Source organism: Onychostruthus taczanowskii, unplaced genomic scaffold, assembly GCF_017590055.1.
Source record: "Onychostruthus taczanowskii isolate IOZ18803 unplaced genomic scaffold, ASM1759005v1 scaffold12, whole genome shotgun sequence".
Lineage (NCBI taxonomy): Eukaryota > Metazoa > Chordata > Aves > Passeriformes > Passeridae > Onychostruthus > Onychostruthus taczanowskii.
Genome location: NW_024498351.1, coordinates 4,766,957 through 4,792,257, shown reverse-complemented (window position 1 = coordinate 4,792,257; position 25,301 = coordinate 4,766,957). Strand labels below are relative to the sequence as shown.

Here is a 25,301-nt window from a genome sequence, read left to right as displayed (position 1 = left end):
CAGTTACTGGAACTGTGTTATGTTCACAGAAGCAGAGGTATTTTGAAGTCACGAGGTCTATTAATAAGAGAGGCTGCAAGAAACTTCTTGATAATGTTTCTTCAGAGCCAAGGGGATTTGGGGATTACTCCTCTATGGAGATGGACAAGAAGGCCTCAAGACCTGGCTGCACATCCATCCTGAGGAAAAGTGGGATTCCTGCACTAAATAAGTGAAGAAAGGAAAAATCTCCCTAGCAGAAGGTAAACTGATTCCTCAGCAGGCAGGAAAGCAAAATATATAGAATGGGTTGTGGGTAGTGGAAAGAGTTGGACTGAGTAGTCAGAAAAGTTGGTGGGCAGCAAGTAGCCACTTAATATTTAAGACTATGAAAGAGCTTCTATTGTGGGGTCAGTTCTGGCCCTCAGTCTAAAATTCTTAAAACAGGATTGACCTCAAAATTGCTGGGTGTGAGCTGGGAAGAGGGCTTTTAAAAAAAAAAAAAAAAAAAAAAAACAAGAAATTTTGTAATGAATTGGACAAAGGATCCCTGAATTTTAACAACCTAGCAGAGACATTCTTGATAGTCAAGAAAACATTGCAGCTGCTCCCACAATTTCCACTGATAAAATTCCCAAATGAAGGTACCCACTCACATAGTTGGTATGTTTTTCCTACATAGAAAAACTATGGCCCAGACATAACTGTGGATTAGAGAAGTTATTTTGCTGACCATCACAGGTAAAGTAAATATTTTTGAAACATTTCAACTGATGTAAAGTAAACTTAAAGACTGGATGCATTTATTGCTATAAAATACTCTTCCCTTGCTGAGACATACTATTAATGACACTGAATTCTAAAGGCATTTTTTTTCTGAATTTCCCAAAGCTTTAAGCTTTTCATCCACTGGACAAAATCCAGGTTCATGTGTTACTGATATGGGAAAGTGATAACAACACAAAATCTTTTGCAATTAAAACAGAATGAACAAATTTCAAGACTACACTGAAATTTCAAGTCCTCTGCATTTCTAGACACATAGAAACATCTCAGAATGCAATACAAAGCATTTTTAATCTGTTTGCTCTTTATTCAAAGTAGTTAAAGAGAGAGCATAGCCAATAAGGTCCCAGGATGACAGAAACCCATATGCTTCAGCTAACAGGTCACAAACTAAAAGAAAGACAATTTGCAGCTATATTTTAAAATAAATACTTTCTTAAGACAGTTTTCTTTAATTACAAAAATTAAAAATATTAAATCCTAACATAAATAATATTTAAAATGTACACAGAGTATTTTCCATCTTACACTCTTTCAGTCCACTGGACAACAAACTGCCAACTTCTTCTTTGTAAAGTGTAGCCATTTCATTTTTTCATTTTTAAAAAATATATGATCAGAATGATTGTATTTTGCACGACTACTAGGCATTCCTAAGTAAAATCCAGTTTCAGCTGGGGTTTTTTTATACAATACAGAGCGTAGATGCCTCTTTTACTGCTTATGTACAACTTCATAAAAATTTGGTTCTCTAATGCTCACAGTTAATAAATTATTTTAAATCTCTTTGAACAACAATAAGATAATTTAGCAAAATATTCTATTTTGTGTAGACTTTGAACACATACAGAATATATCTGCTTGCTATGAAAGTAAATGTGACATCTTGAATACATTGTGACATCATGAATACTTTTAGATGAACCTGGGATATAAGTCAACATTATTGATGCTCAAAATTCTGTAAGCTGCTGCTTAGCTCTGGAGATGACTAAATTCTGTGCCCCAATGGTCTTGGGCTCCCTATGTTCCTAAAAGTATGCATCTTGTGCATATGTTAGAATTCCTCCATTTCCACAGGCTCAGCAGTTCAGCACCTTTCTAATGATATTTTCAAACCTATTCTACATCCAGGAATGCAGCCTTCCTCCATTTCAGACATCTGGAGGTGCTGGAAATGTTCAAGCTGCTCAGTAATGGCACTCTTGAAACTCCAGTTATTGATGGTATTTTCTTTTAAAGGCAACTTTCATGGAGAAATCTTTATTTATAAAGCAGAGAACTGATGCGCAGGAAAATAAGGACTAAATTCTTTAATTATCCTGATTCAGACCTAATAATCCTCAACAAAATCTCTACCCACCAGGCTGCAGGCTTTGCTTGGTAAAAATACAGGTTTCTGTTTTCTTCCTCTCAAGTTTGGTCTACAGTATAGGGGGAAACCCCTGGAATCAATCATCCAGATAGGAAGTAAAAGAATAAATACAGCTCTACAATCTGTTACTCTCCTCATTCCCCTAAGAAAGTGAGATGTCCCTCCAATCTTTTTGTATTCCAACAGGTGACATCTAACATGAAATAGGTTGCCAAGCACTGGAAAGGAAAACAGTGCTTTGAAGCAAAACAGGCAGCCTTACTCAGTTCTTCAGGATAAATTGTTTGGCCTGTATCTTCCTGCTCATCTTATAAGGCTGAGCACCCACAAGCGAGGCTCTGAAGCACCTGAGTTCAGGAAAACAAAGTTCTCTGCATCTCAGACACAATTTGTCAAACTGGCCCCCTGCATAATTTGTAAAATCTGGCTGATTAAATTAACAGCTTTTCATTGAAACAAAACATGCATCTTACTTTGTGTTTAAGGCCATAATTCACTTCCAGCTCCATGAGCAGCACGCTCTTTCGCACATTTAAAGTCTTCTGGAGTTCATCAAAAGTGGAATGAATGTCATCTACGATGCTAGCCTTTTGGTTGGTTAACTGGTGTATGATTTCAGATATAAAATGAAGTGCTGAGTCAATCTCTGGAAGCCTGAGGGAGGAATTAAATTACAAAGATTGCTGTTTCAAAAGTCATTAAACATTGGCCCTTGCCCTGGTATCTTTTGATTAAACCCTCTCATCAGCAGGCTGTCTTTAAATTTGGTCATTTCCCAGAAGTAAGTTCATTCATTTTATAACCACACAGTGGGTCGGGTCTGATAAAATATGGCTAAGCCACAGTCCTCCCCTTTGTAAATCCATTAGACTTTAAGCATTGCCAACAATGCCTTGGTTCCTCTGTCCTTTATGCTATATATCTACTTGAGAAGATATAACTAGATTTATCCCACTTTTTTTTTTTTTTTAAGCCATTTTGCCACAGTTGTGTTTGTATCAGTCTTTTAAACAACCAGCATTATTTATTTAGCTATCATTAAATTAGACAGTAGTTTCCTCTTTAGCATTTTATGCCCCTTCTTTGCATGACACCTGCCTTTCTAACAATCTCTGTTTTGTGAAAGACAGATAGATAGGAATCTTTTGCTCTTTTTGCTAACCCCTCAGCACACCCTAGTCAATGGATTTTTTGTCCTTATGCTAGCCTCACTATCCCTGTTTCCTAGGTAAATACCCATGGAACCAGCAAATTAAAACATCTAACCCAGTCAGCACAGGAAGCCGGTGATAAAACTGAACATGGAAAACAGTCAGTGGAGTCTCCATACCTTTTGTTGACAGCATCCAATTGGACTTGGAGGGAAGCCTTGTGTTGCTCCACCACATCCTTGAGTGGTACTGTGGGATGCTCTGCGTGTTCTCCCTCGGTGCACTCCCGGCACATGGCTGTCTCACAGGACTGGCAGTAAAACTCCATCACCTGGAAAAGTGCACAACTCTGCACTCAAACATGGCAGCAGTAGCATAACTCAAAGCACATCTTACTCAGTCTTGAACTCAGTATTAGCCAAGCTCTGAGAAAAAGCTTCTGTTTTCTTATTCACCAATAATTTACTGCCTAAAAGATGGCTGTTATTCTTACATATTTTATATCAAAATGCTCCTTTAAAAGCATTTTATTCTATCATAAAGTGTCAGAACAGCAGCCTGTGAACAACACTAGACATCATTGCTGGTCCTAACATCATCTTTATAGTGTGTAATAGTAAGTTTTGGTGTTTCTCTTATGTACTCCACAAAACAACTCAAACAAGCAGGCATTCAACTCCCATCACTAGCCCAATCCTTAGTCTTCCCACAGGGTCTGCTAAGAAAAGTGTAAACTTAGGCTGTTTTTCATAACAGGGCCACTCTTGAAACACAAACTCAATGGGAATCACCAAACAGCAAGTTTATTTGCTAGAGGAAAGTACCCTAAATGAATCAACATGCTGCAGAGAAAAATCTCCATGTCCCATTACTAATCCCTTAAAACCATTAAAACCTCATATCTGAGATTGTAACTGGAGTGCTGATCTACACTTGAAAGAGGAGAAGATTGTTTCAACCTGTTAAGTACCCAGCAAGATGCTCTTTAGAGATAAAAATAGATCTTTACTTGTAATAGTTAACCCAAATTCTGAATATATTCATGAAGGGAAAGAAACAGAGAAGTCCTGTGCCCAAAATCACATGTTGGTCAAAATAATGCACCTATATGCAAATTCGGCATGAGACTTTCTTTTACAGCTAGTGAGTCCTTGGGCACAAAGTGTTTTAGGCTCATTAAAAAGGATATAAGGAAGTTTGTAGTATATGCTTCAAAGCAAGACACTGGCAGCTCTTTTGCATTCAGAGCATAGCACCAGAATCTTGAATAATTCAGCTGATGCTTCTGGCACTCAGACATCTTGCACAAAGATGGTTGTGCTGGAGTTATTGGTTGATGAGATGGTTGTGTAGAACCAGCTGTTTTCAGGTGAGCAGAGGGATTTGTAGCAGCACCATGCAAAACAGCTGGCTGCTCCAAGGCATATTGAGAATTAAGGAGGGGGAAGCAATGACCATGATTTGCACGTGCCATTAACAGGGATTTTCCTCTGATAAGCTCCTTTTCATCTTATTCCCATTCTTCCCTCTTATCTCAATTCACAATATATGGGATTCACATGCAGTGAGAGTTTAGTCATTTGTCAGCCACTCATGTAAGCTGAGAAAATTTAAAAGTCAATCCAAATAAATTGTGTAACATCAAATAGACAGCAACGGGGGGGGAAGTAGACCTTCAAAACAATGTCAGCCCTCATGAACACTACTCCAGTCACTGTGAATTCAGCAGTCTCATTGTAGTAGATCCTCCCAGGCCTGATAGTTACTTTGGTAGGCACTGTGATGTGATGCATTCTTACAGTGCATAGAGGAAATCACTTAAAAGGAGATTGGGATTTAAATACTTTTCAAAGGCTTCAAAAGTCTGCAATCAGAAGCAACCAAAAGGAAGAATATTTTAATAGGAAACTCTGAAATCTTCTTATATGGCGAAATAAATTAATTAATTTCTTTTGCATGAGTGTCCAAAATACCTCTTTCTGCCTCTTAATAATTTAATGCTTGGCTTCAAGATATTTCAACAAGCCCTTTATTTATTCAGTATTTAAATCTTTGGATACAGTGATTAGAATAATTTAGTATTTCTGTTTTCTACTGAACACCCCATAATAAACATCATTATATTTGCAGCCACATATATAAGAAAGGAAGTATCTCATTGGCGTAAAAGTTGTTCAGCCTAAACAACTTTCTTCCTCTTTATTCAAGCATCAGGGAAACACAGAAGCTCGAATGATAATAGCAAACACATTACAAAGACATAATGTGTATCTCTATATAGAAATAGTTGTCTTTGACTCAAATTCAAAATGTTTTGAGAGAAGCAGCTTTAATTTCCCCCTACAATTTTTGTATTGCACGTAGAGGAAGGAGAAGGAAAACCTATAATACAATTCAGGCTTCAACTGTCTAGACAGGCTGATTTCCTAAGATTTTTTTTCTAGCATCTCTTAATCAGGCAAGACTGATTTCTAACAACAGACAGACAAGTGATAATGGCTTTTCATCTCTCCCTTCCATACCCAATATGGGCATCACATTTTGTGACACTCCCAGAAAACTTTTCATTATGACAGGTTTGCCTTACAAAACATCTCAGAAAATGACATTTGCCTCTACTTTCCAAATAGAAGAGAGCTCTTGGGCAGGACATACTGTAGCACCCAGCACTGGCTTCAGCTGTATTTCCACCAAATTCAACAAGAACATTCCCATCAGCTGTAATGAAATGTGAATTAAAACCCACCAGCTCTGAAATCCAGTAATTCCCACCTTAAACCAGACCAGCGTATTTCAGCACAGTGATGTAACTAGAGATCCATGTGCATCTTCACTACTGTAATTCAACTGAATTTACAGAAACTTTTAAAATTGGATAATCAAGGATATAAGTACTTCTGAAATAGATTTCACAAGGCCAAGACACTCTAATTCAAGCCCTTCAAAGTTCAGGTCTTGAGGAAAAAGCTCTCACCAATCACAAGCCCCTCTTCTTTAAAATCAAATTTGAAAAATCGTATTGTTCATCTTCTGCTTTCTATTTGTCTACAAGAAAAGTCTACAGAAAAAGGATGAGTCAGCTCTCTGCCACCCACCTTCCTCATGTCACACACACATGCCTAATTCCTCTGTCCCAGGGCTAGAGTGCACCTTTGCTTTGTATGCTTTGGCTTTCTGAAGAATGTAAGCTTGAATTACCTGAGGCCAACTCTGAGCTACCTGATAAAAATTTAGAATGTGGGTTTTTCTCCCTCCCTAGTCACAGCTTTTGCCTTACTCACAGATTACACTTTAATGGGATACATGAGTAAGTGACATAATGGGAAGTACAGAGGTGAGGGGGAAAAACAAAGGTTTAAAAGGTAAGATATGAAGCCACTTCATCAGAATATCAAGGATAGGCGATTTATTTATTTTTCTGAGAAGCACACAGACAGTAAGCAACAGCTCCACAAGTTCAGGATGTGTTTTTGTAAGCAAGATCTCATGCCTGTCAAGTTGCCAAGCTATGCTATGATCTTTTGAGAAAAAGCTTGTCAGAAATAAGGCGTTCTCTCTTGCTAAAAGTGTTTAATTTAATACTGTGTATCCTCTCGTTACACTCTAGAGGCAGAAAGTACATTGCCCCACCTTCTACATTGTAAAAACATGGATTCTCCACTCTGAGCTGGTTTTCAGTTCAAATTCAAACAAAACTCAAATATAGACACTTCAGAGGCTACACCATTCATTACACACAATAGAGTTAGAATTTCATAGCTTTCCCTGCCCTGGCTTCTGTACCTGCCCCTAAATAATTGAAGATCAAAGTTTCAAATCCAGAATGCTTTTATACACAAGATCTGCAGGTGTTTCACAGCTGAGAATAAAGCCAATTTTTTTTAATGTGTAGGTAGAAGATAAGAATCTTCTAGTAAGTTCAAAAGTTCCATGTGTGCCCTATTACCCTGATTTAACAAGAACACACACTTGTGCTCCACACTGGGTCAAAATGAGAAAGCATTTTTTTGTAGCTCAGGCACAGGTATCTTCTGTATAAGGATATTACAAACTAAGTTTCATTCTTCATAAGAACACACAAAACAAAGATGCCACAACAGAGGATGGGAGGATGTGCACAGAAGGAATAAAGTAAACATTCACACATATGGAAAATATGAGTGATGGGAATAGGGGACCCACTGGGAAGGGAAAGTATCTAATCTATGTGGCCTGAGGAAGGCTAACATACAAGCAGATAGGCAAGCAAATGAGAAAGGATCTCTGCATAAGTTTCCATCTCATTTTAGTCAGAGAGGTTTAATGGCTGAAATGATTGAAAAAACTTGTTTAATCAGAAACTTATTTCCAGGCTAATATGAAAAAAAAAAACCTGGTAATATTTAAAAGAAATATATTTGATGCAAATAGTAAAAATACAATGGGTCTGACCCTACCCGAAGCAACATGTAAAAATTAAGGGAGAGTGGATTTAGTGCAGAATGACTGCTGGTTCTGTAAAGGCATTCTCCTCCAGCTGCCAGCTCAATCCTTTTTCACCTCCTGAAGCTCCCAGTAAAGTTACTAGCAGCCAGGCACTTAGAATCACAGAATACCCTGAGCTGGAAGGGACCTGCAAGGATCATTGAAGTCCAACCATTGGCCTTGCCAATGACCACCCCAAGAGTCACATCATGTGCCTGAAGCATTGTCCAAATGCTTCTTGAACTCTGGCAGGCTTGATGCTGTGACCACTGCCCTGGGAATCACATTCCAGGGACGACATTCTGGATGAAGATGTTTGCGATATTTCCTAATATCTAACCTACTTGCCACACAGTGCTCTTGTGTCCTGAACCTATGAAGCCAGCATAATCCCATTTCCTCAGTGAGGCCTAAGGTGCCCAGCACCTTGCCCTGTGCACCCTTGCAGCCAGACCTACCCGGCCAGCCTCAAGCAGCTCTCCCCAAATCTTACCTCAGCTCCTCCCATCACAAGGACTAATGTGTGCACTCAGCTTTCCATTTCTTAGCTTCACAAAGCTTTAAATTGGAGTCACCCTCAGGCTATCCCCAGTCCTCCCAGATACTTACTGAAGAGAGAGGATGTTCCCATCACACACAACTCGATATCCAAAATGGCATGCTATGTTTCAAGGCAAGCCAAGTTGGTTTATAGGACTTAAAAATGCACCTTTCCCTATAAAGGATTTGTCAGAGAGGTATAAGGTGGCATGTTTTTGGTTGTAGACAAGACAGGTTTTTAAAACACACACAAAGAATAATCAGCTGATAATTTAAAATACAAAACAAATAACACCTTAATTTTGACCTTTTTCTGCATTTCTCAATCAAGTGGCTTCTATCAGAATGGCTATGTCAGAAAACAACTATGATTCATTTTAAAGAGAGAAAATAAAATGCAAACAAAAACTAGGAATGCATTAATCAGTAACCACTACACACACGTAAGTATAGTACACATTAAGAAAAGTTACACCAGTTATTCATTAATCAGAGAGTCCAACATCAGTTCTACAAGTCCACCTAATTCCAAGAGAGAAGGAACTGAGCTATTCCTCTATTACAGTAACCATTACCTATCGGCTGAAATACTCCTATGCAACCAATGTGCCTATACTGAGTGTCAAATAAAACAGTCTCCGGAAAGTTTTCTTAAACTACTGACATGTGTTTCTTGGCTTGCACAGAAGCACAACATTCAGTTTACAGTACAGCATTGCTGAGTTTTGCAGTCTCTACTTACATGTTTGCATAAGCTTAGCTGTGAGTCAGGAGCTCATATACCTATCATGAAGTTACACAGGTTAACACTGAAAATTGTGAAGTAAGCAGAGTTAGAGCTGTTCTTGCAGTATTCTGTGATTATTAACTCAGTTGGGGGTATTTGCCAATGGATATACTGATATGACTTGAGGATGTGTGTGAGGACATGCTAGGTAAAAGAGTAGGTGGCTAGAAAAACCAAAGCAGCCTCCAAGAACTGATATGAGAGATCCACAAAACACTGCAGATAAACAGAAGCTCTCTGTTTCTAGCCTGTACTGATTCAAAGCACCCTAAGCTAGGACTCACCTGTATTTAGCTCTATGTCAATATGTTCATATACCTTTTAGTACTGCCCCAGTGTGCGGGTCAGTAAAACTCATAAGGTCCCTTGTCACATATTGCCAGCAAACACACAGGTACCCACAGCAACAGTTGATGCTACAAGTACAATGGTTAAGGAAACCCAACCCAAAGAAGTAAAGGCACAAGGTTCAGTACTTGCAGGACAATAATTCTGACCAAATGTGCCAAAAGACATCATCATCTCAGATGACTGGTAAGATAAAATAACATCCTGACTACTTTGATATGCTCCACTAAAAGCATTTGAGTTAATTTGAAGAATCACTTGTCTTTTGTTGATATATTACAAAATCAAAGAAATAGTGTGATTCCACTTCCCCTGCTTTCTCTTTCGAAAAAGACATCCATGAAACTCAGACAAGTCAGCACATATCAATACCTGCACGTAGCACAGGAGGCAGTCTCACTTACATTTCCATCATGATTGGGGCAGGAGAGCGGTTTGCCTGCAGCAACAGCAGTGACAGTCTCCAAGATGGAGGACTCCTCAATGCTGTTGTCCGGCGTTCGCTGCAGGACATCCATCAGGTTGGTAATAAAGAAGTTGTTCTGGAGTGCAGAAACCCCTTTCTCTGGCAGAATGGAGGTCTGGCGGCACACGGGGCAAGAAAGGGTTAAGCTATGGGCTGGAATGTAATTCTGTAAACACCTATGGGGAAGGAAGGTGGAAGGAGAAAGAAAGGAAAAGTATCATCAAAGAGGGGAAAAAACCCCTTTCATCAGTTAAAGAGCTAGTTTGAAACAGTGCTACCCCTACTTATAAAAGTACATCAAACAGGCTTCTGAAGCAAAAGTGGTTATGAGGAATATTTTTTCTTTTAAACCTTTTTTTACTCCGCCACATGAAAAAAAAAAGGCTCAATAAGCAGACATCATTAAAAGAATTACATGCCTTTTCTTGGGATATTCATGCAGTTGATCATGCTTTCAGACACCGACTGCATCCTGCTCACAGGACATTTTATGCAGTAAAAATTTTGAATTTATCTGATAAAGTCTGACAGACATGAAGTTGCATCAAGTATTTGAGCCTGTGCCTTTAATTGACTAACTGGTGCTGACCCTTGTCTTTCCAACAGAATCTCCTTTAATAACTTGTGTTTTGGGTTTAATGTTTCAGAGGTAAAACATGGTCCCAATAAAGCCAAGGGAAATTTTTTATTCTATTTCAATTTGGAAAGTTTTTTGGCAGCTACCCAAAATCAACAGAGCTTTCTTTACAACACGGGGAACTACCTGCTAGGTTATCACAGTTAGGGGGAGTGTTAAGGGGAGTTTTGCAGGAAATTTTTGTTTGTGTTTGATTGGGAGGGCGGTGTTGGTGTTTTCCAGAAACAATAAATTTCACAGAGTATAAACCTGACACACAAGCTCAGCAATCAACAATATGCATAATATGCAGCAGGCTGGCCTAGGCGAGACTAGGCCACTTCTGGCCTGGGAAACGAAGTTAACACCTGGCTGGGCATGCAACATACTGTTGCATGCAACATCCTGTATTCAGTATGGTCCTGTAAGCAAAAGACTCTTTGCAGAAAGCAGTTCTTAAGGGGAGGAGTGCTACACCAAATTCCTCATGGGATGCCAGCTGAGAAAGTGTGACCTCACACAGCTCCACATCTTTTCACAAAGGTTTTGGTTGCAGCACTCTTCATCTTCCCCTGGCAGTCCTCCTCCTGACCCCCCAGTAAGGCTCCATGAAAGGAGAGCTTAGGCTTTGCACATCAGCACTTCATTGGAAGAGTTCTTCCAGCTTCTCTCCATAACCAGATCAGCCTAAGAGGATTACAGTGAAAACCAGAAGCTAACCTTAGGTTTTACACATGAACGGAAGTCAGGAAACTTAACACATGATGGTGAAAATCTTGTCTCACTGACTTCAGTAGGAGTTTCAGTGCTGCCTTTTTTAATGCTGGGATTTCCTATTGTTCTACAAAAGACCAGCTCATCTGACACAGGCAGAGATCCACAATTTTTCTTTCACCCTGTGCAAAATTAGAAATTCACACCACCGTTCTTGCTAAGAGGTGGAAATCTCCTAAATTAAATAAGTGTTCACACCACATACCATTTAGAAACATTCTACTGCCATTCAATATACAATCCAGAGTTGCATCCCATCATCAGATTAAGAACTCTAACCACTAATTCTTCAGCTAACTTTTCTGCAGGTGCTGTATTTTCTCCACAATTTGACGGATAATGCAACATTAAGGTATCATTATGCATATTCAGTTAATTCAGCCAAATACAGTAAAAGGCAGGTTGGTTTATCACATCTCTTTCCAGAGAGTTGTCCCACTTCAGTCAACCAAACTGCAGAATTAAGACATTTAATCTCAGGTTATTAATAATGTATATATCATGTCTAACTCTTGGACATTAAAAGGATGGTATAATTACTTATCGGCTTAATAAATCAAAAAAGATTTTTTTTTTTTGTTTCTAATTACATGATAATCAGAATAAATTTGAGACCATTAACTTGAGGTCCAAATTCTGACTATCATCACCTTTCACACTGTAGTAACCATATTCATTAGGTTAATTGGATTTACTTTTTGTTTACTCTTGCATAAAGGGAATGTATTCCAAATATGCCACTGCTGTCTCCTCTTCCTGCGTGCCACAAGTGTGTTTTTTTACATCCCTGCCTCTCCGGCCTTTCCAGACTTTATCATGCTTTAACAGGACATTTACAAGTAAATGGAAAAGTCCAGTTCCACTAAAGGATGCCTTGTCCTGTGCTTGCAGCACAACACAGATCCTGAGTTACCAGCATGGGAAAAGGACTTACCTCTCACAGAAAGTGTGCAGGCAGGGAAGTACTTTGGGGTTCTTGTAACGGTCCAGGCATATGCTGCAAATCAGAAACTGCTTGTCAATCTGACGGACCACAGGACTTGGGATGTTGGAGCCTTCACTGGCCATCCTAGACCACTGACATATGGGTCCTCTTCCCTTCTACCCTGCACACTGCTGGAGCAGGGTGAGGAAAAGAAGAAAAGAAGAAAAACAGCTTATAAACTTCATGAAATAACAAAATCATTGACTAATCCACTCATGTTTTATCCTTATGCAGGAATTCATACTTCCATATAAAACCAAAACAAGAAAGAATTAAACTTCTAAAATGGTTTATCACTGATGACAGCCAGGGAAACAGTCAGCAACATCTACAACACCTCTGCCTGAGCATTCTGGAAAGGCATGCTGCCTCTGGACTGAAAGAGTTACGGGGCTGTCTGGCTTTAAAGAAAACCCATGATAAAAACATTCTTGCGCCAATAGATTCAGCCAGTGCTAACAAACGTCGGATTTCTTACATCTACAGTACCGCTGGCAAAATGCTCAAACTGGAACTGCACCAGCCAGTCAAATGGCTGCATCACAGACAGAGTTTGAAAATGGTTCACCTAACAATTTTTTTCCCTTGTTGGTGCTGGTATTGCCAAAAATATCATAGACTTTGACTTCAGGAAGCCCCCAAGAAGGAAGCTCCAGAACCAGCCAGCCCCTGGGAAGGGAATGTTCAAATTCTGCATCACCAGTAGGGATGAGGTAGGCACAATGAAAATCCTCATGATAAAAGAAACAGAGCAAAGAAGAGGCAACTGATAGACACAGAGAATCAGCAACAGCAGGGTGAAGGATACATGAAGCACATACAAATAATAAACGCAATAAAAATGTCATTCTAGGCAAAACTAGTAGTAAGAATCATGTTTCTAGGACTGAGGATTCTTCATAATCTGGCATACAAAGCATGAAATAAAAGGCTAAGAAAAAAGTCTACTAACTGTTAGAATTAAAATCGCAGGTTAAAGAGATGGCAGCAGGCTTGGAACGCCTCCTGTCCTGGAACAAGGCACAGGGAGAGAAAAACGTAGGTTCTTTTCAGCTAGAGATACAGATTATAGCCAATAATAGAATAAAATGTGAAAAGAGAAGACAGGAGGAAAAGGATGGAAGCAACCATAGAAAAAAGCAAACTGCCTGCTAAAATAGTTTAGGAAAACCTGGCAAGCGGAGTCCCTGGCAGGGTGGCCCAGCAGGAACTCCTGTCCATCAGCATTTCTAGCAGGCTGAAGTGCCAGGAGGCGCAGGCGCGACTGTCGCAGCACTGAGTTGTGCCAGACCTCCCGCACCCACAGTGGAACCGGGCTCCTCTTCTCTCTGAGCTGCAAGCCCAGGTGGGCTTCTGCTCTGCAGGTACACTCCTGAGGGGTCTAACTTCTTCCTAAACAATTTCTACCCCTTTTTTACTCACCCATTTCAGACAATTTGAGATCTAGCTTGAGGGCAGTTCAGGCTTTCCAAGACAGAAACAACAAGCCCTCTGCTGATCATGCTCAAAGGTCATGCAATTCCAGAATGTTTTGCATGACCTGTGTAGCATTTTATTGTTAGTGTTACATTAGGTCCTCTTCCTGTGCTTGGATGAACGGCACACTAGTCTGTCAGAGATGAACCCATGCTGCTCTTCCTGAGCTGGGTACTTAGCCAGCCCAGTATGTTTTACTTACTACAGGGAGCAAGGGGCTATTTCTAGGATAATGACAGTGATTATGGATCGTAAGTCAGCTGTGCTGGCTTCCCTGATAACAGGTTCCTGGGGCATCACCTCGGTGTTTGAAAATACAGCAGCATAAAGTTATCCACACTTCAAATACCCAACAGCAGTAACTGACATTTAATTCAATGGAAAGCACTTATGGCAGGCCCTTTTGTTTCCTTTTTTTCCAAGGAAGGGGAAACTGCAATTAAAAAATTGCTCTCATACTCATAAAATACCCTGTTTGTTCATGACCCAAAAATGTTTGATTTCAGGATTGATAATATTTGCGTGTCTTTTTCATCTTTTTTAATATTTAAAAAAATTTCTTCCCCCATAGTAAGATAAAATGTATTACATAAACACAAATTATTTTTTCCTATTTAAATGCGAAAATCACACAGAATTAACCTTAGGAGATCAATTAGCAAACCACGTTACTTTTAAAAAGCTTGAGTTAAAGGTGGCTTTATAAGAAGTGGAACCAAAATATCTGGCTTCTACAAAACAGAGTAGAAAGACCAGACAATCAAATACCCATTAACATATTCATACATTTGGCAGCATAACATGCAGAACATCAGCATGAAAAGGAACACCAGTGTTTCAAAAGGAAAATTCATTTCAGTACTTGCACAGCTGTGTTTGCCTCCCACTCTCCCTCCCCAAATGTTAGGGGTAAGGAACCAAATAAAACAGGGAAGACAATCGGAAGCAGGAGGATTTCTTATCAAAAGCATGGTTTCCAAATTGGACACAACAACAGGTTTTTTTTTTTTTGTTATAGACTGAACACAAACTACTGGAAAAAGCTGTACTTAAGATATGAAAGAATAGGTCTCCAGTGAATGCTGCCTGTCATTTAACAGAAGAATGTCCTCTAGCAACCAGGTATTTTCTGTATTTAATCTTTCCCTTATCAAGTAAAGCTACAGCAGCAAACAGTGCTTACACAAAAAAAATCTGCTGCTAGCTGAAAAAAATTAATATTGATTTAACCTGTTTTTCATCTTAGTTTTTCACATTCCCCCAATGTCACCACAAAAATCAAGTAATTCTTAGCATTTCATACACAAATCTCATGCCAGCTACTTTATTTTTCAAATGCTCATGCTTTAAGCTTTGTCAATGAAAGAAACCATTAATGATTCAAAAATAAGTGCTTTCAATATTCTGTATTTTGTCTGAAATGCAGCAGGTCATGACTGTAATTTATCCCCTGTATTCACATAAATCAAATTTAAAACATGCACCTGGAAATAGAATTTCATCTGTACATTTCAAGCTTTGGCCACTACCTGTACAACTTCTTACAAAAATGGTCCCTTTAAAAAAATACTTCGAGTATGGGATTTGCAGGATTCTGCAGCCTCTCTAAGGCTTTACATCCACCTTTGATGTAATTTTGATGAATGTGATGTAGGTATGAGAAGATGATTTTGCTCATTTAATCAAAGAAAGCAACTGTACAATCAAAAACTATTTGAAGAAAATCTGGAGATTTTAAACAACGTTTTTGAATTTCACCAGACAGTTTTTCTGATTTACTGCTATGCTTGCAATAACATAAGTTTTAAATGTATTAGCAGTGGGAGATTTTGTAAAGTAACACTACTTTTACAAGAAAAATGTGGGGGTTTTTTTAGCAGCATCTTCTGAGCTCAAAAACTGTCAGAGTGCTTTTCAGAGGTTTATTATGTCTTAAAATCAAAATAGAGCAGCTAAAGCATGAGCTTCAAACACAGGACTATCACTTCTCCATGTAGTCACACTTCGTAATTTAAACACGTAATTTAAAGGATTAGGAAACATTGCACCAAACAAGACATAAGCCCCCATTTATCTGTAGCACACACGCAAAACCAAATTCGGGTTCGCTAAACCAAGTGCAGTAAAGGGTTCTGAAATGTACTCCCTTTGTCGCCCTTTTGAGGCTCAAGGATCGCTATCTTCCCAGCCACCCGAGAAATACCATTACTCTTTTTCCTTCTGCTTGGAGATACGATTTTCACTTAAAATATACTAGACCGCAAAGAAAGGAGAAAACAATGGCTCTCTAAGCTAGTGGAAAGCTTTGCCCCGCTATGCATGCATGCCTTCAGGAAAGCCAGGGTGCGGCCCCACCCATATGAAAGGAACTTCCTATAGCACTGGAAAAGGAGGAAAAGAAAAAAACCACTTTCGGTGTAGTAAATAGCAGTTCCAGAAGAGTTGTTTCAGGTAAATAGAGACAGAGACATCGTAGAAAAATGCAGCCTTTCTATAGGTATCCTCAAATGAGCTCTGGAACTCCTGAAAATTCTCTATTAGTTTCCCAGCAGAGAAAAGACATTGGGGAATCAAGTAACTGTTCACTTCACAAGATTTTATTCCTAAAAGAGCAGAATTCTGTGTTACGATACACTGCTGTCTCTGAAATCCACCCAGCCAGAGCTGCAACTAGCCTGAAAGTACAGCCTGAGGAGAACAAATTGCTTGCAGCTTATTCATCTTCTTCTTATCAATGGTATTCACAACCTAGAGGGTCTATTCATGTACTATGAATGAATAGGTTTCCAATGGCAACGTTTCCAAAGGAACAGTTAGGCCTCCAGAGCCATAAGAAAGGGTGGGGAACCTCAATAATGTTGCTTCAAGGACTGGGAGAGGCTTTAAAGTCCTTAAAACAGATAGATCACCTGTCCACAGTCTGTAGGAATAAAGAACAGATTTAAGTCATTTCTAGCAGTAGCCCCCAGATTAGCCAATACAGAACACACTGAGCAAATTAATAATCAGAACTGCCACACAGTCCACTTGTGTAAAAGGCTTGATAAGCTAAATTTGCATTCCTTTCTCTCCCACTCTTGCAATCAGCTTAGTGCCTTGTTTAAAACACAGCAACCCTCTTCATTCTTACAGCATGCAGAAATGTAATAACAATCAGGGGCCAAAATAGGAGCAACCCAGCAGCAGCCACCAGGAATAATACTGAGCAAACTTGAGCATTTCAGACCTACCCATCTTTGTAGAAAAATAGCTTAATCAGTGCAGTGCTGAGGATAAAATCCTTGCAGGGACGGAGCTGCAGTTCCGCAGTAATCCAAACGAACAAAACATCATCTGCTAATATTTCAAGCCTCACAAATAAAACTGCTAAGGAATCCCTATCACAGCACAATCATTATTAGATGCACAAGAGATTCTGTGCTCTAAGCAATGACGCTCCATTCCATGAAGAGGACAGGTGGAAAGAAAAATGGAAGAATAAGAGGAGGCCCAGTGAAGTCGTCATGAATTTTTTTTTCTCCCTGGGTCATTTACAAGTGGGAGACCCCTTCAGGATTCAAACCAATCAATCTTTATTTAGCACATCTTTTTCTCACTCAGCCTGTGTAGAAAGACTGCAGCAAATGGTGCAAGGGATTGTGGGATGGGGATGCAGCAGAGAGCTGCAACCAGATTCGCTGGGTTCTTTTTTTTTCCTCCCTACTCAGCAATCAGCTGTTCCGAGGCTCCGCGCACGGCCATTGAATTTGGTCACCCGAATGTTATTACAGGATTAGCAGGCGGAGACAGCTACCACTGTGCATCTGGCATGTCAATGCAGCTAAGAAATACATATGCAAATACTACTCACAAATCGGAAAAAGGATTTAACTCCGAAGGAGAGAGTAAATATTACATAACATCCATTACCAGGACAGCTGCCAGAGATAATGCGAAAGCACTTTCGTTTATAAAGAAGATAAAGTTTAACACTTAATGATTCCACTCGGATTTTTCCAGGATTCTGGGTATTTCTTGGAACGTAATTCTTCCCTGCTCCAACTTTAAGAAGCAACAAAAGATCCCACAAACATTCTTTGTCTCTCTCCAGATGTTTAAAGCAGAAGCAAAGAGCCTCTCTGGAAAACTGTGCTACTGACACACAAACCAGCAGCAGCTTCTTCTACTACAGAGCCATATATTTGACCTGACTCAGTCTCAAGTCAAATATTCAAGACAGCAAGTAGTAAACTCATATTCAAGGAATTTGAGAATCAAGGCTAACAGACTATTCAGCTTTTCTATAAACATTAATGCAAAGGTATATTATCATAGTTAATCTATTTACTTGCTTACATTTTTTTTTTTAAATTCACAGATCAACTCTGATTTCACTAGGCTGTTACCAAAGAAATATAAAGATTTGGTGCCTGCCATTTTCAGCTATACAGAGAAGGTTGTTAAAAAGCTGCCTGTGAATACACAGACACCACTGAAGTAAAGCAACATAGAATTAGCTTTGTCTTCCAGTATAACAGCTGGTGGGTTTTGCAGACAAGGTAGTATTTGCATCTCTAAATACAGTGTATCTTTTCTTTTGAAAAAACCAAATCATATGCAAGTATTTCAGCTAACTGAGGCTAACAAAGCTTCCCACAAATAAAAGAACACAAAGTACCATTTGCATCAATAAGAAAACACGTGGGGCTTCAATACTCTCTTTGCCACCCTGACTTAATTAGGACAGATATAGCTATTTTAGAAGTTTAAAATGTTGTCCCAAGCTCTTTAAGCACGGTTTCCAGATAACACTATTTATTCCATTCTTGAATTGATGAGTTAAGTAGTATCAATAATAATTTAGTGTGACTGAAATGTAATCTAAATTCCTGTTGAAAATACAAATGCTGCACACATCCTTTACTTTCAACTTGGTGATCATTTAGCCAGATCATTTTATGCATCAGGCAGACCCAGCCTGGTTTCCCTGGACAATATGCCCACAGGGTGAAGGCATGTTGTAATCCAGTTTATAACCTGAAATGAAACATCAGGCAGCATGTGTGCATGTATTAGGGTTTGGGGTGCCTATGCCAAAATACTGCCCCTCTAACTCCCTTAACATGTGCTGAACTCAATCAAAGAGAGAGCACAAGGTATATTTCATTTTAGCTCCACAATTCAAGAGCAGCAGGATTCACAGTTTAAAAGAAGGCCAGAGATTTCAGGCATGTTTTTGGAGTCACAGATTTTTTTATCTTTGGTTAGAGGAGTTTTTTTGGTTTTCTTTTTAAACTGTCTGGGGAATCCCTATTGCAAAGAACAATCAAAATATTTCACTCCCACAACAAGAAGATCCAAGGCCTTTTTATTTCTGCCAGTGGAACAAGACACTTCTAACAAAAGTCAAGTGATAAAATTCAGGAGTGGCACCCCCAGAACTGAAGTGGAAGACTGTCAGACAGAACAGAAGCATGCAAACATCATTTAGTTGCTTGCTCATTTCTAACACTGCATTTACATACACTAAAACAGAATGACCAGTATCACTCAAATTACTATTTCCATTTATGGTCAGTAGTAAGGACTACATACCCCTCAGAAATTATCTATAACATACCTCATGGCCAAAGGAGACTGCTGGAGCCACCGCTGCAGCCACTCTGATAGGGAAATACACCTCCAAACGAGATATTCCTTCAAATTGCTGTTCTCTTACAATTAACTCTGAGAAGTTGCCTGCTGACAATGAGCTGATACTCCACAAATTATCCTGCTTCTTCAACAGAACAAAAACGTGCTACTGTGGCAAGGAAATTGAGACAAAAGGCAGAGCATTTCCCTGAGATTTTTCTTGTTACGTGTTGATATGTGGGTTTCTTCTCCTTAGTGAGGAGGAAATTGAGTCAATCTTGCACTTTACCCCATAGCAGTTACAACCAGACTCATTCAAATAGGTTTATTGTATGTGTATGTCTTTTGTGCTGGGAGATGGGGGTGGGGGTGGTCATTATATGCTTTGTTTTGTTTGTTGTTTTTCTGTTTTTATTTTTAAAAGAATAGGCTACTTTTCCTCAGAAAATTGCTACATTTCATTGTTGCTGTTGACTTATTTGTGTCATTGCTGACTACTGAAGGAAGTTCTGGAGAAGAGAATACATAGTATATGCCATCTTTGTAGTGCCATGGAAGAGTGATCTAGCTTTTGTTGTAAATCCCCTGGGTTTTGAATAACTTTTTGTTTTCCCTGTTCCAAACACAACCTGAATTCATATTTTTAAGGAGGCCATAATTAGTAAGCTACTAAAAAACCTCAGAGTTAACTTACACCTCATAGGTAGATATTGATAATATTAAATAAGTCATCCAAACACTCCAAGTTAAGATTAATGCACTGAAGCCTATACTATAAAGTGACTAAATGGAGAGTAGTCTAGCTCACCCTGCGGTACAAAAGAGATTTTAAGGTCAGCAGAAAAAAAAAAAATATTGGGTTAGTTCAAACTAAATGACCAGCTAATATAGTCCTGGCAATTAAGGGTGACTGAAAAGTCAGAGATGTGAGAGATCAGAAATCAATTACCCAAAGCCAACATGCTGGAAAGGAGAATTAGTTTAGGAACACAAATACAGGATAGAATGAGCTGTTACAGCCATCACACAGTTCTACACAACCCTAATTTGACCCTGGTGCCAGGAGATCAAGTGGGGTGAAACAGCCAAGCTTTGTCATTGTGGAGCCATGCCCACAACCAGGAATCAAGGGGCCTAAGTCTTCCTTATGAGCCAGTACCCTTTACCTTTCACTGCTGCAGCTGTGAACCCATGCAGACCCAGCAGCTTCCAGAGAGCAAGTGCGACTTCCAGCCCTCACTCCACATCCTGCAATAGTCCAGACTGTAGCTCACGCCCTCTGAGAACAGCAACAGCTTTCTCCCTCTGTGGGTTTGTAGCCAGAGGGCATGTCTGCCCCAAAAGGAGCTCTGCTAGGTCCTGGTTCCTCTCCACCAGCCACAGCCGTGAGCCATGGTCACTCCCTCATCTTATGATCCAGCAGAGCAGATGCTTTTTCCCAAAGCTTGTGATCCAACACAAGGGATTTGTCATAGCCTGGGAGGCAAACAACTTGAAAGGTTTGCCTGGGATGTAACACTGTGCTGCTGGAAACGTTCCCAGCAGCCCAGCACCCATCCTCCTATGACTTTGCCACCTTCTTCTATTTCCTTCTACCTTCTGCTTATGCCTGGTTTAGCTTGCCAAGGTTGCGGCTTTTGCAGCACAACTGCAGCACGGCTGGGACAGCCTGGCCTCCCTGCTCAGCCAGGCTGAGCCTTTCTGGCAGGACTGCACTTCCTGCCTCGCTCCACCACTGAAGTTGCAAGTCAGGCAGCACCAGACACAAACTGCTTTTCTCCCCTCCACGTTATTCTTTCTCTTCCCCCTACTGGGTATCTGCCATTGAGGTGGGACTGCAGGCACCAGAAACAAGCTCTGTATTCTGGCATTCCTTCTGCACAGCAATGGGCTGACCTTCAGTATCACTGTCATGTGCAGATGTCATAAATTAGATTTTTTTAAATTAGTTTTCAGCTGCTGAAGGCAGCTGAATAACAGGAATAGAAGCCACTGCTACAAATTAAAGCCTTAATAGTGTTACATGTTTAATCATTTATTCTTTTCTCTTCCTCCTTTCCCCAGCCTGTAATCAAAGCTTACAAAAGGGTGAGCCCCTGGAACATGGGTGGACCTCTTAACACATCAACATACTAATGCTTTATATTCCAGTCTGTAGAGGGAAGGTTATGGCTGGCATCTAATACCCACCTTTCTTCTCTCTCCTCATCCCCACAACTTGTGCCTCTGCAGTACCCCTTCTCTACCCCCTTTGGAGGTGAATAGTCCTGCTTCTATCCCCAGAGAACCCATCTCCCAGCTGTCCTGTCTTGGGATGGAGAGGGGACCTGCTGGTGGCTGCACTGCACACACCAAGGGACAAGTCTGGCAGGTTAGAGCTTGTGTGATCACACAGTCATCACCAGCTGAGAGGTTATTTGTCTGACTGAGGTTTTCAGGACCTCTTTTTGAGTCAGGGCCTTGCACAATAAATTCCAAAACAGCTGGAACACACTAAATTTACTGCACACGAGAAGACAATGCATGAATGGGCACCATGAATCCTCAACCAAATACCCCAAATTCTCAAAAATGAGATTTCAAAGAGAAGGGATAGGAAATTAATGGAAAGGACACACGAAGGGAAAGAAGAGGATAAAAGTACCAGGTTAAATTACAGCATCAGAATTGTAATTTAGGGCCCTTTTATGTTTAATAAAATGTCATATTCTCAGGTGAGCTCCTAAAAAAATCTGCAGTAAGGTATGTCAAAGTAATTATTTCAGGGACTAGATGTTGTGCAGTCATAAGTAAAAGAATTTTAAATGGTATACTTGCCATGCAAAGCAGGAAGAGCATCTCTTCTGAAAAAAACCCTACCTTGATTATCAGTACTGTTACTATCACCCTTACAGTTGCACATTTTTGACTCTCTAAGTCTACCTATTTTGTGAACACTGACAGGTCTCTGTTCAGCCTTTACAGGTACACAGGCTCAAATAAAACTAAGTTGAACTGACAAATAATTAAAACTGCACATCAAAGCACTGCAGCTTCCATAAACATCTGCTGTGAAACGTTACTTGAAATAAAGTGCTCCATGAGGACTCCACACTAATCACTGTTAACACTTCCAGGAGTGGGAAAACAGGCAACAGAGCAAAAAGAAGGAGGCTGATCAGGAATCTATTTGGAAAGAGGCCCCTGGTCTTCTCTACGTACTGCTAGATATAAGATATGCTGAAAAATGCTCTAGGCATTTTCTTCAGAGTTGCTGAGCAACAGGGGGAAAAATAAATGCAAGCAGAAAATGCTCAATGCTTTTGGTACTGAGCTGTGTGGTGAAAATTGTAGAGACCATCACCTCCACTCCCTCCTGAGACTGGGTCTGCCCCACTGGACAGCTGCATGTCCACTGCAGCTCTCACTTCAGGGGAGATAACACACTTCAGGTGCTGGAGTTTAGCAACATATTCTCTGATGACCACCAAAAAGTTACTGTGTTGTTTCAATTTATTTCAGTAGGATTTTGGTGAACTAGCATAAAGTTCAAATCAGCAAGGAAGAAGGCAGCGCTCAGCAATCATTACAAGCCACGTAACTTCTCCACAAAATTAACTTGAGTGCCAACCCTTTAGAATGTTTTTCTTGCAGCCTTCAAAATTCCCACATCCCATCAAACATAACAGATGAAACACAAACCAGGAGGTAAAGAAACCCAAACCACCTTAGGTGTCTCACAGCAAGAAACAGCAGATAGAATCTAAGTAATAAAAAAAGCAAAAATAGAGGCAGAAAGGGTAGGAATTATCATCATCTTAGCACAAAATCACACACTGGGATAAGGACTAAGATGGAGAGAGAAAAAAGAGCCCCTCTCCAGCACATGAGCAGCCTGAAATCAGGTTCACATCCTCTGTAACATTTATATTGTTTAAATACAAAATATTGGTTGCTGCACCTCCAAATTCACCTTAGCTGTTGAACAGTACCCACCTCATTTTCTTGTCCACAGCCCAGCAGTGATGTTAATTTCTATATCTGCCAAGTCTTCTTCTGAACCAAAATATCTTTCAAAAACAGAGCAGTAAGTCTAAACATGTATATCGCCCTTGGGTTCAGAGAAAACCTCGCTCAAGCATTAAGTGGCAGGGAGAAGTTTACCCAGGCAGGCTCTTTACGTTGGCAAAAGTGCAATGCTGAACTTTCACAGCAAGTAGGTAAACACATAGCTATGTGCAGCAGGTAGTCTGGCAGCACCAGCAGTAGTGAGAAACAATGTCAGGACAACCTTGGCAAAAGGAGCTCTGTGGGTTTTAACAATGGTTGTGGGCACAGGAGCTGAACAGACCAAACAAGCATAGCAAAAAGCCATCTACAGCTCTCGGTGGGAGTTAAAAGTGCTCAGAGCTCGAGCGTGCCAGCTGTGACGCTGTGTCCTCCACCTCCACGCTCACAGGGACACTATTTGACTTTCCAGCAGTCAGCTCCAGCAGTTCAAAACTTGGAAACACCCAATGGCTGAACTTCACCCAGTAAATATGTCCTTCCAGTCCTCAGCAAGGACACTCATTTGCTGATTGCATGCCAGCACTCCTATTTAAAGAACTGTTGTTATTGGAAATAGCAGAAACCTTTCTACGGCAGGGATTAAGTGCTCCCTGCACCTTGTGCCTTGCCTGCAGGAATGCATCAATTCCCAGCATGTGCTTCCACAGCAGAGTTTTACCACAGCCACAGTAACATGCATTATCAGCCTGCAAAGTCCATCAAACCCCTGTGTGGGCAGGATCCCCAGACAGTCCTACCAAGCGCCCACTCTGGCTCAGCCCAGGTTTTCCTCAAGCCTTCTCCCTGAGGTACAAGGTCTTATACATGACACAAAGCTGTCTGCCTTTACCCTTCATTTCCTAAAACAACTCTCCTAAGTTTCCTCTTAGACATCTCTTGCAGGCTCAGGCCAGATGCCCAAAGGCCCTTATGGGGCATTTCCAGGCTGCTCATAAGCAAGTGCTCAGCTCTGATGTAGATTAGATTTCTGCAAAAATTACATTCTCAGGAGACCTTGTACATACACTCCTGCATGAATGTCAGTCTTTTCAACTGGCATCACAAATTAGGAAGCAACAGCTAATGAAAAAGAAATAAAGCGGAACCACTCATATGCACAATTTTAAGACTCTCCTAAGCTGAAGTGAGATATACAGGACATTCATTTCTACATGAAAATTCATCCATTTTACATTACAGGAAAATCAGTACATTTTTGTGTACATGAAAAGCAAATTAGGAGACAGTACAGGAAACTATAATATAATAACCATGTGAATGCATCTGTCTGTTTAAACAAACAACAACAAAAAAAGGCACTTTGATTGAAAAAAAAATCTGGCATAGGGAGAGATAAGAAAAATATTGTCTTAAATCAACCACATTATCACTTGGATTGTGATAGCACCTGGAGATCTTTTTCAAGCACCAGAATCCTGCTGTGATAGGCACCTGCTACACAGCACACAAGTTCCTCTGCAAACATAGGTAGCCAGTATCCTAAGGCCAAACACAGCTAGACTGTTGCTAAGTAACTGTATCTGTGACACTAAATACTTTCTACACTACAAAATAAGTTTGCATAACCAGGCATCAATTTAGATTAGGACTATCTTTGTAAAGAAAGAGGTGCAAGACAGTGGCTTATATAGCATGAAACTCTTGCAGTTAGGAATAGAAGCAGATCTTAGCATCCTCTTTCCTTTACAAATTCTGCGAGTGGCTACAAAACTGCCTGAGATTTTAGAAATAGTCCTTGCGATCACTGTGACAAGATGCACCATGTTGTTACTGAAACAGATTCTCCACCTAAGTGATAAAACCCATGAGAGGTGTATGCAGAGTAACCAGATGTAAGCACTGATGTTACAAGCAACTGAGAAATCCTAGTGGAAAACCAGTTACAAACAGG

The 25,301-nt window shown here is 40.1% G+C and overlaps 1 protein-coding gene across 7 annotated transcripts in view; it reads right to left on the bottom strand.

Annotated features, from left to right (window-relative positions):
* Window positions 1-25,301, bottom strand: part of TRIM2 (tripartite motif containing 2) — a 107,983-nt gene that overhangs the window by 26,031 nt on the left and 56,651 nt on the right. For 3 of the 7 annotated variants that reach the window (XM_041427905.1, XM_041427903.1, XM_041427902.1), the window contains exons 2-5: window positions 12,221-12,399; window positions 9,835-10,072; window positions 3,471-3,622; window positions 2,614-2,794 (exon numbers count right to left, since the gene is read on the bottom strand). In XM_041427905.1, the coding sequence (XP_041283839.1) occupies window positions 2,614-2,794; window positions 3,471-3,622; window positions 9,835-10,072; window positions 12,221-12,354 (705 nt within the window). In that variant the 5' untranslated portion in view covers window positions 12,355-12,399. Of the gene's footprint in view, window positions 1-2,613; window positions 2,795-3,470; window positions 3,623-9,834; window positions 10,073-12,220; window positions 12,403-23,335; window positions 23,421-25,301 lie in introns of those variants that run through there. The other 4 variants (XM_041427901.1, XM_041427900.1, XM_041427906.1 and 1 more) reach the window with 2 other exon arrangements.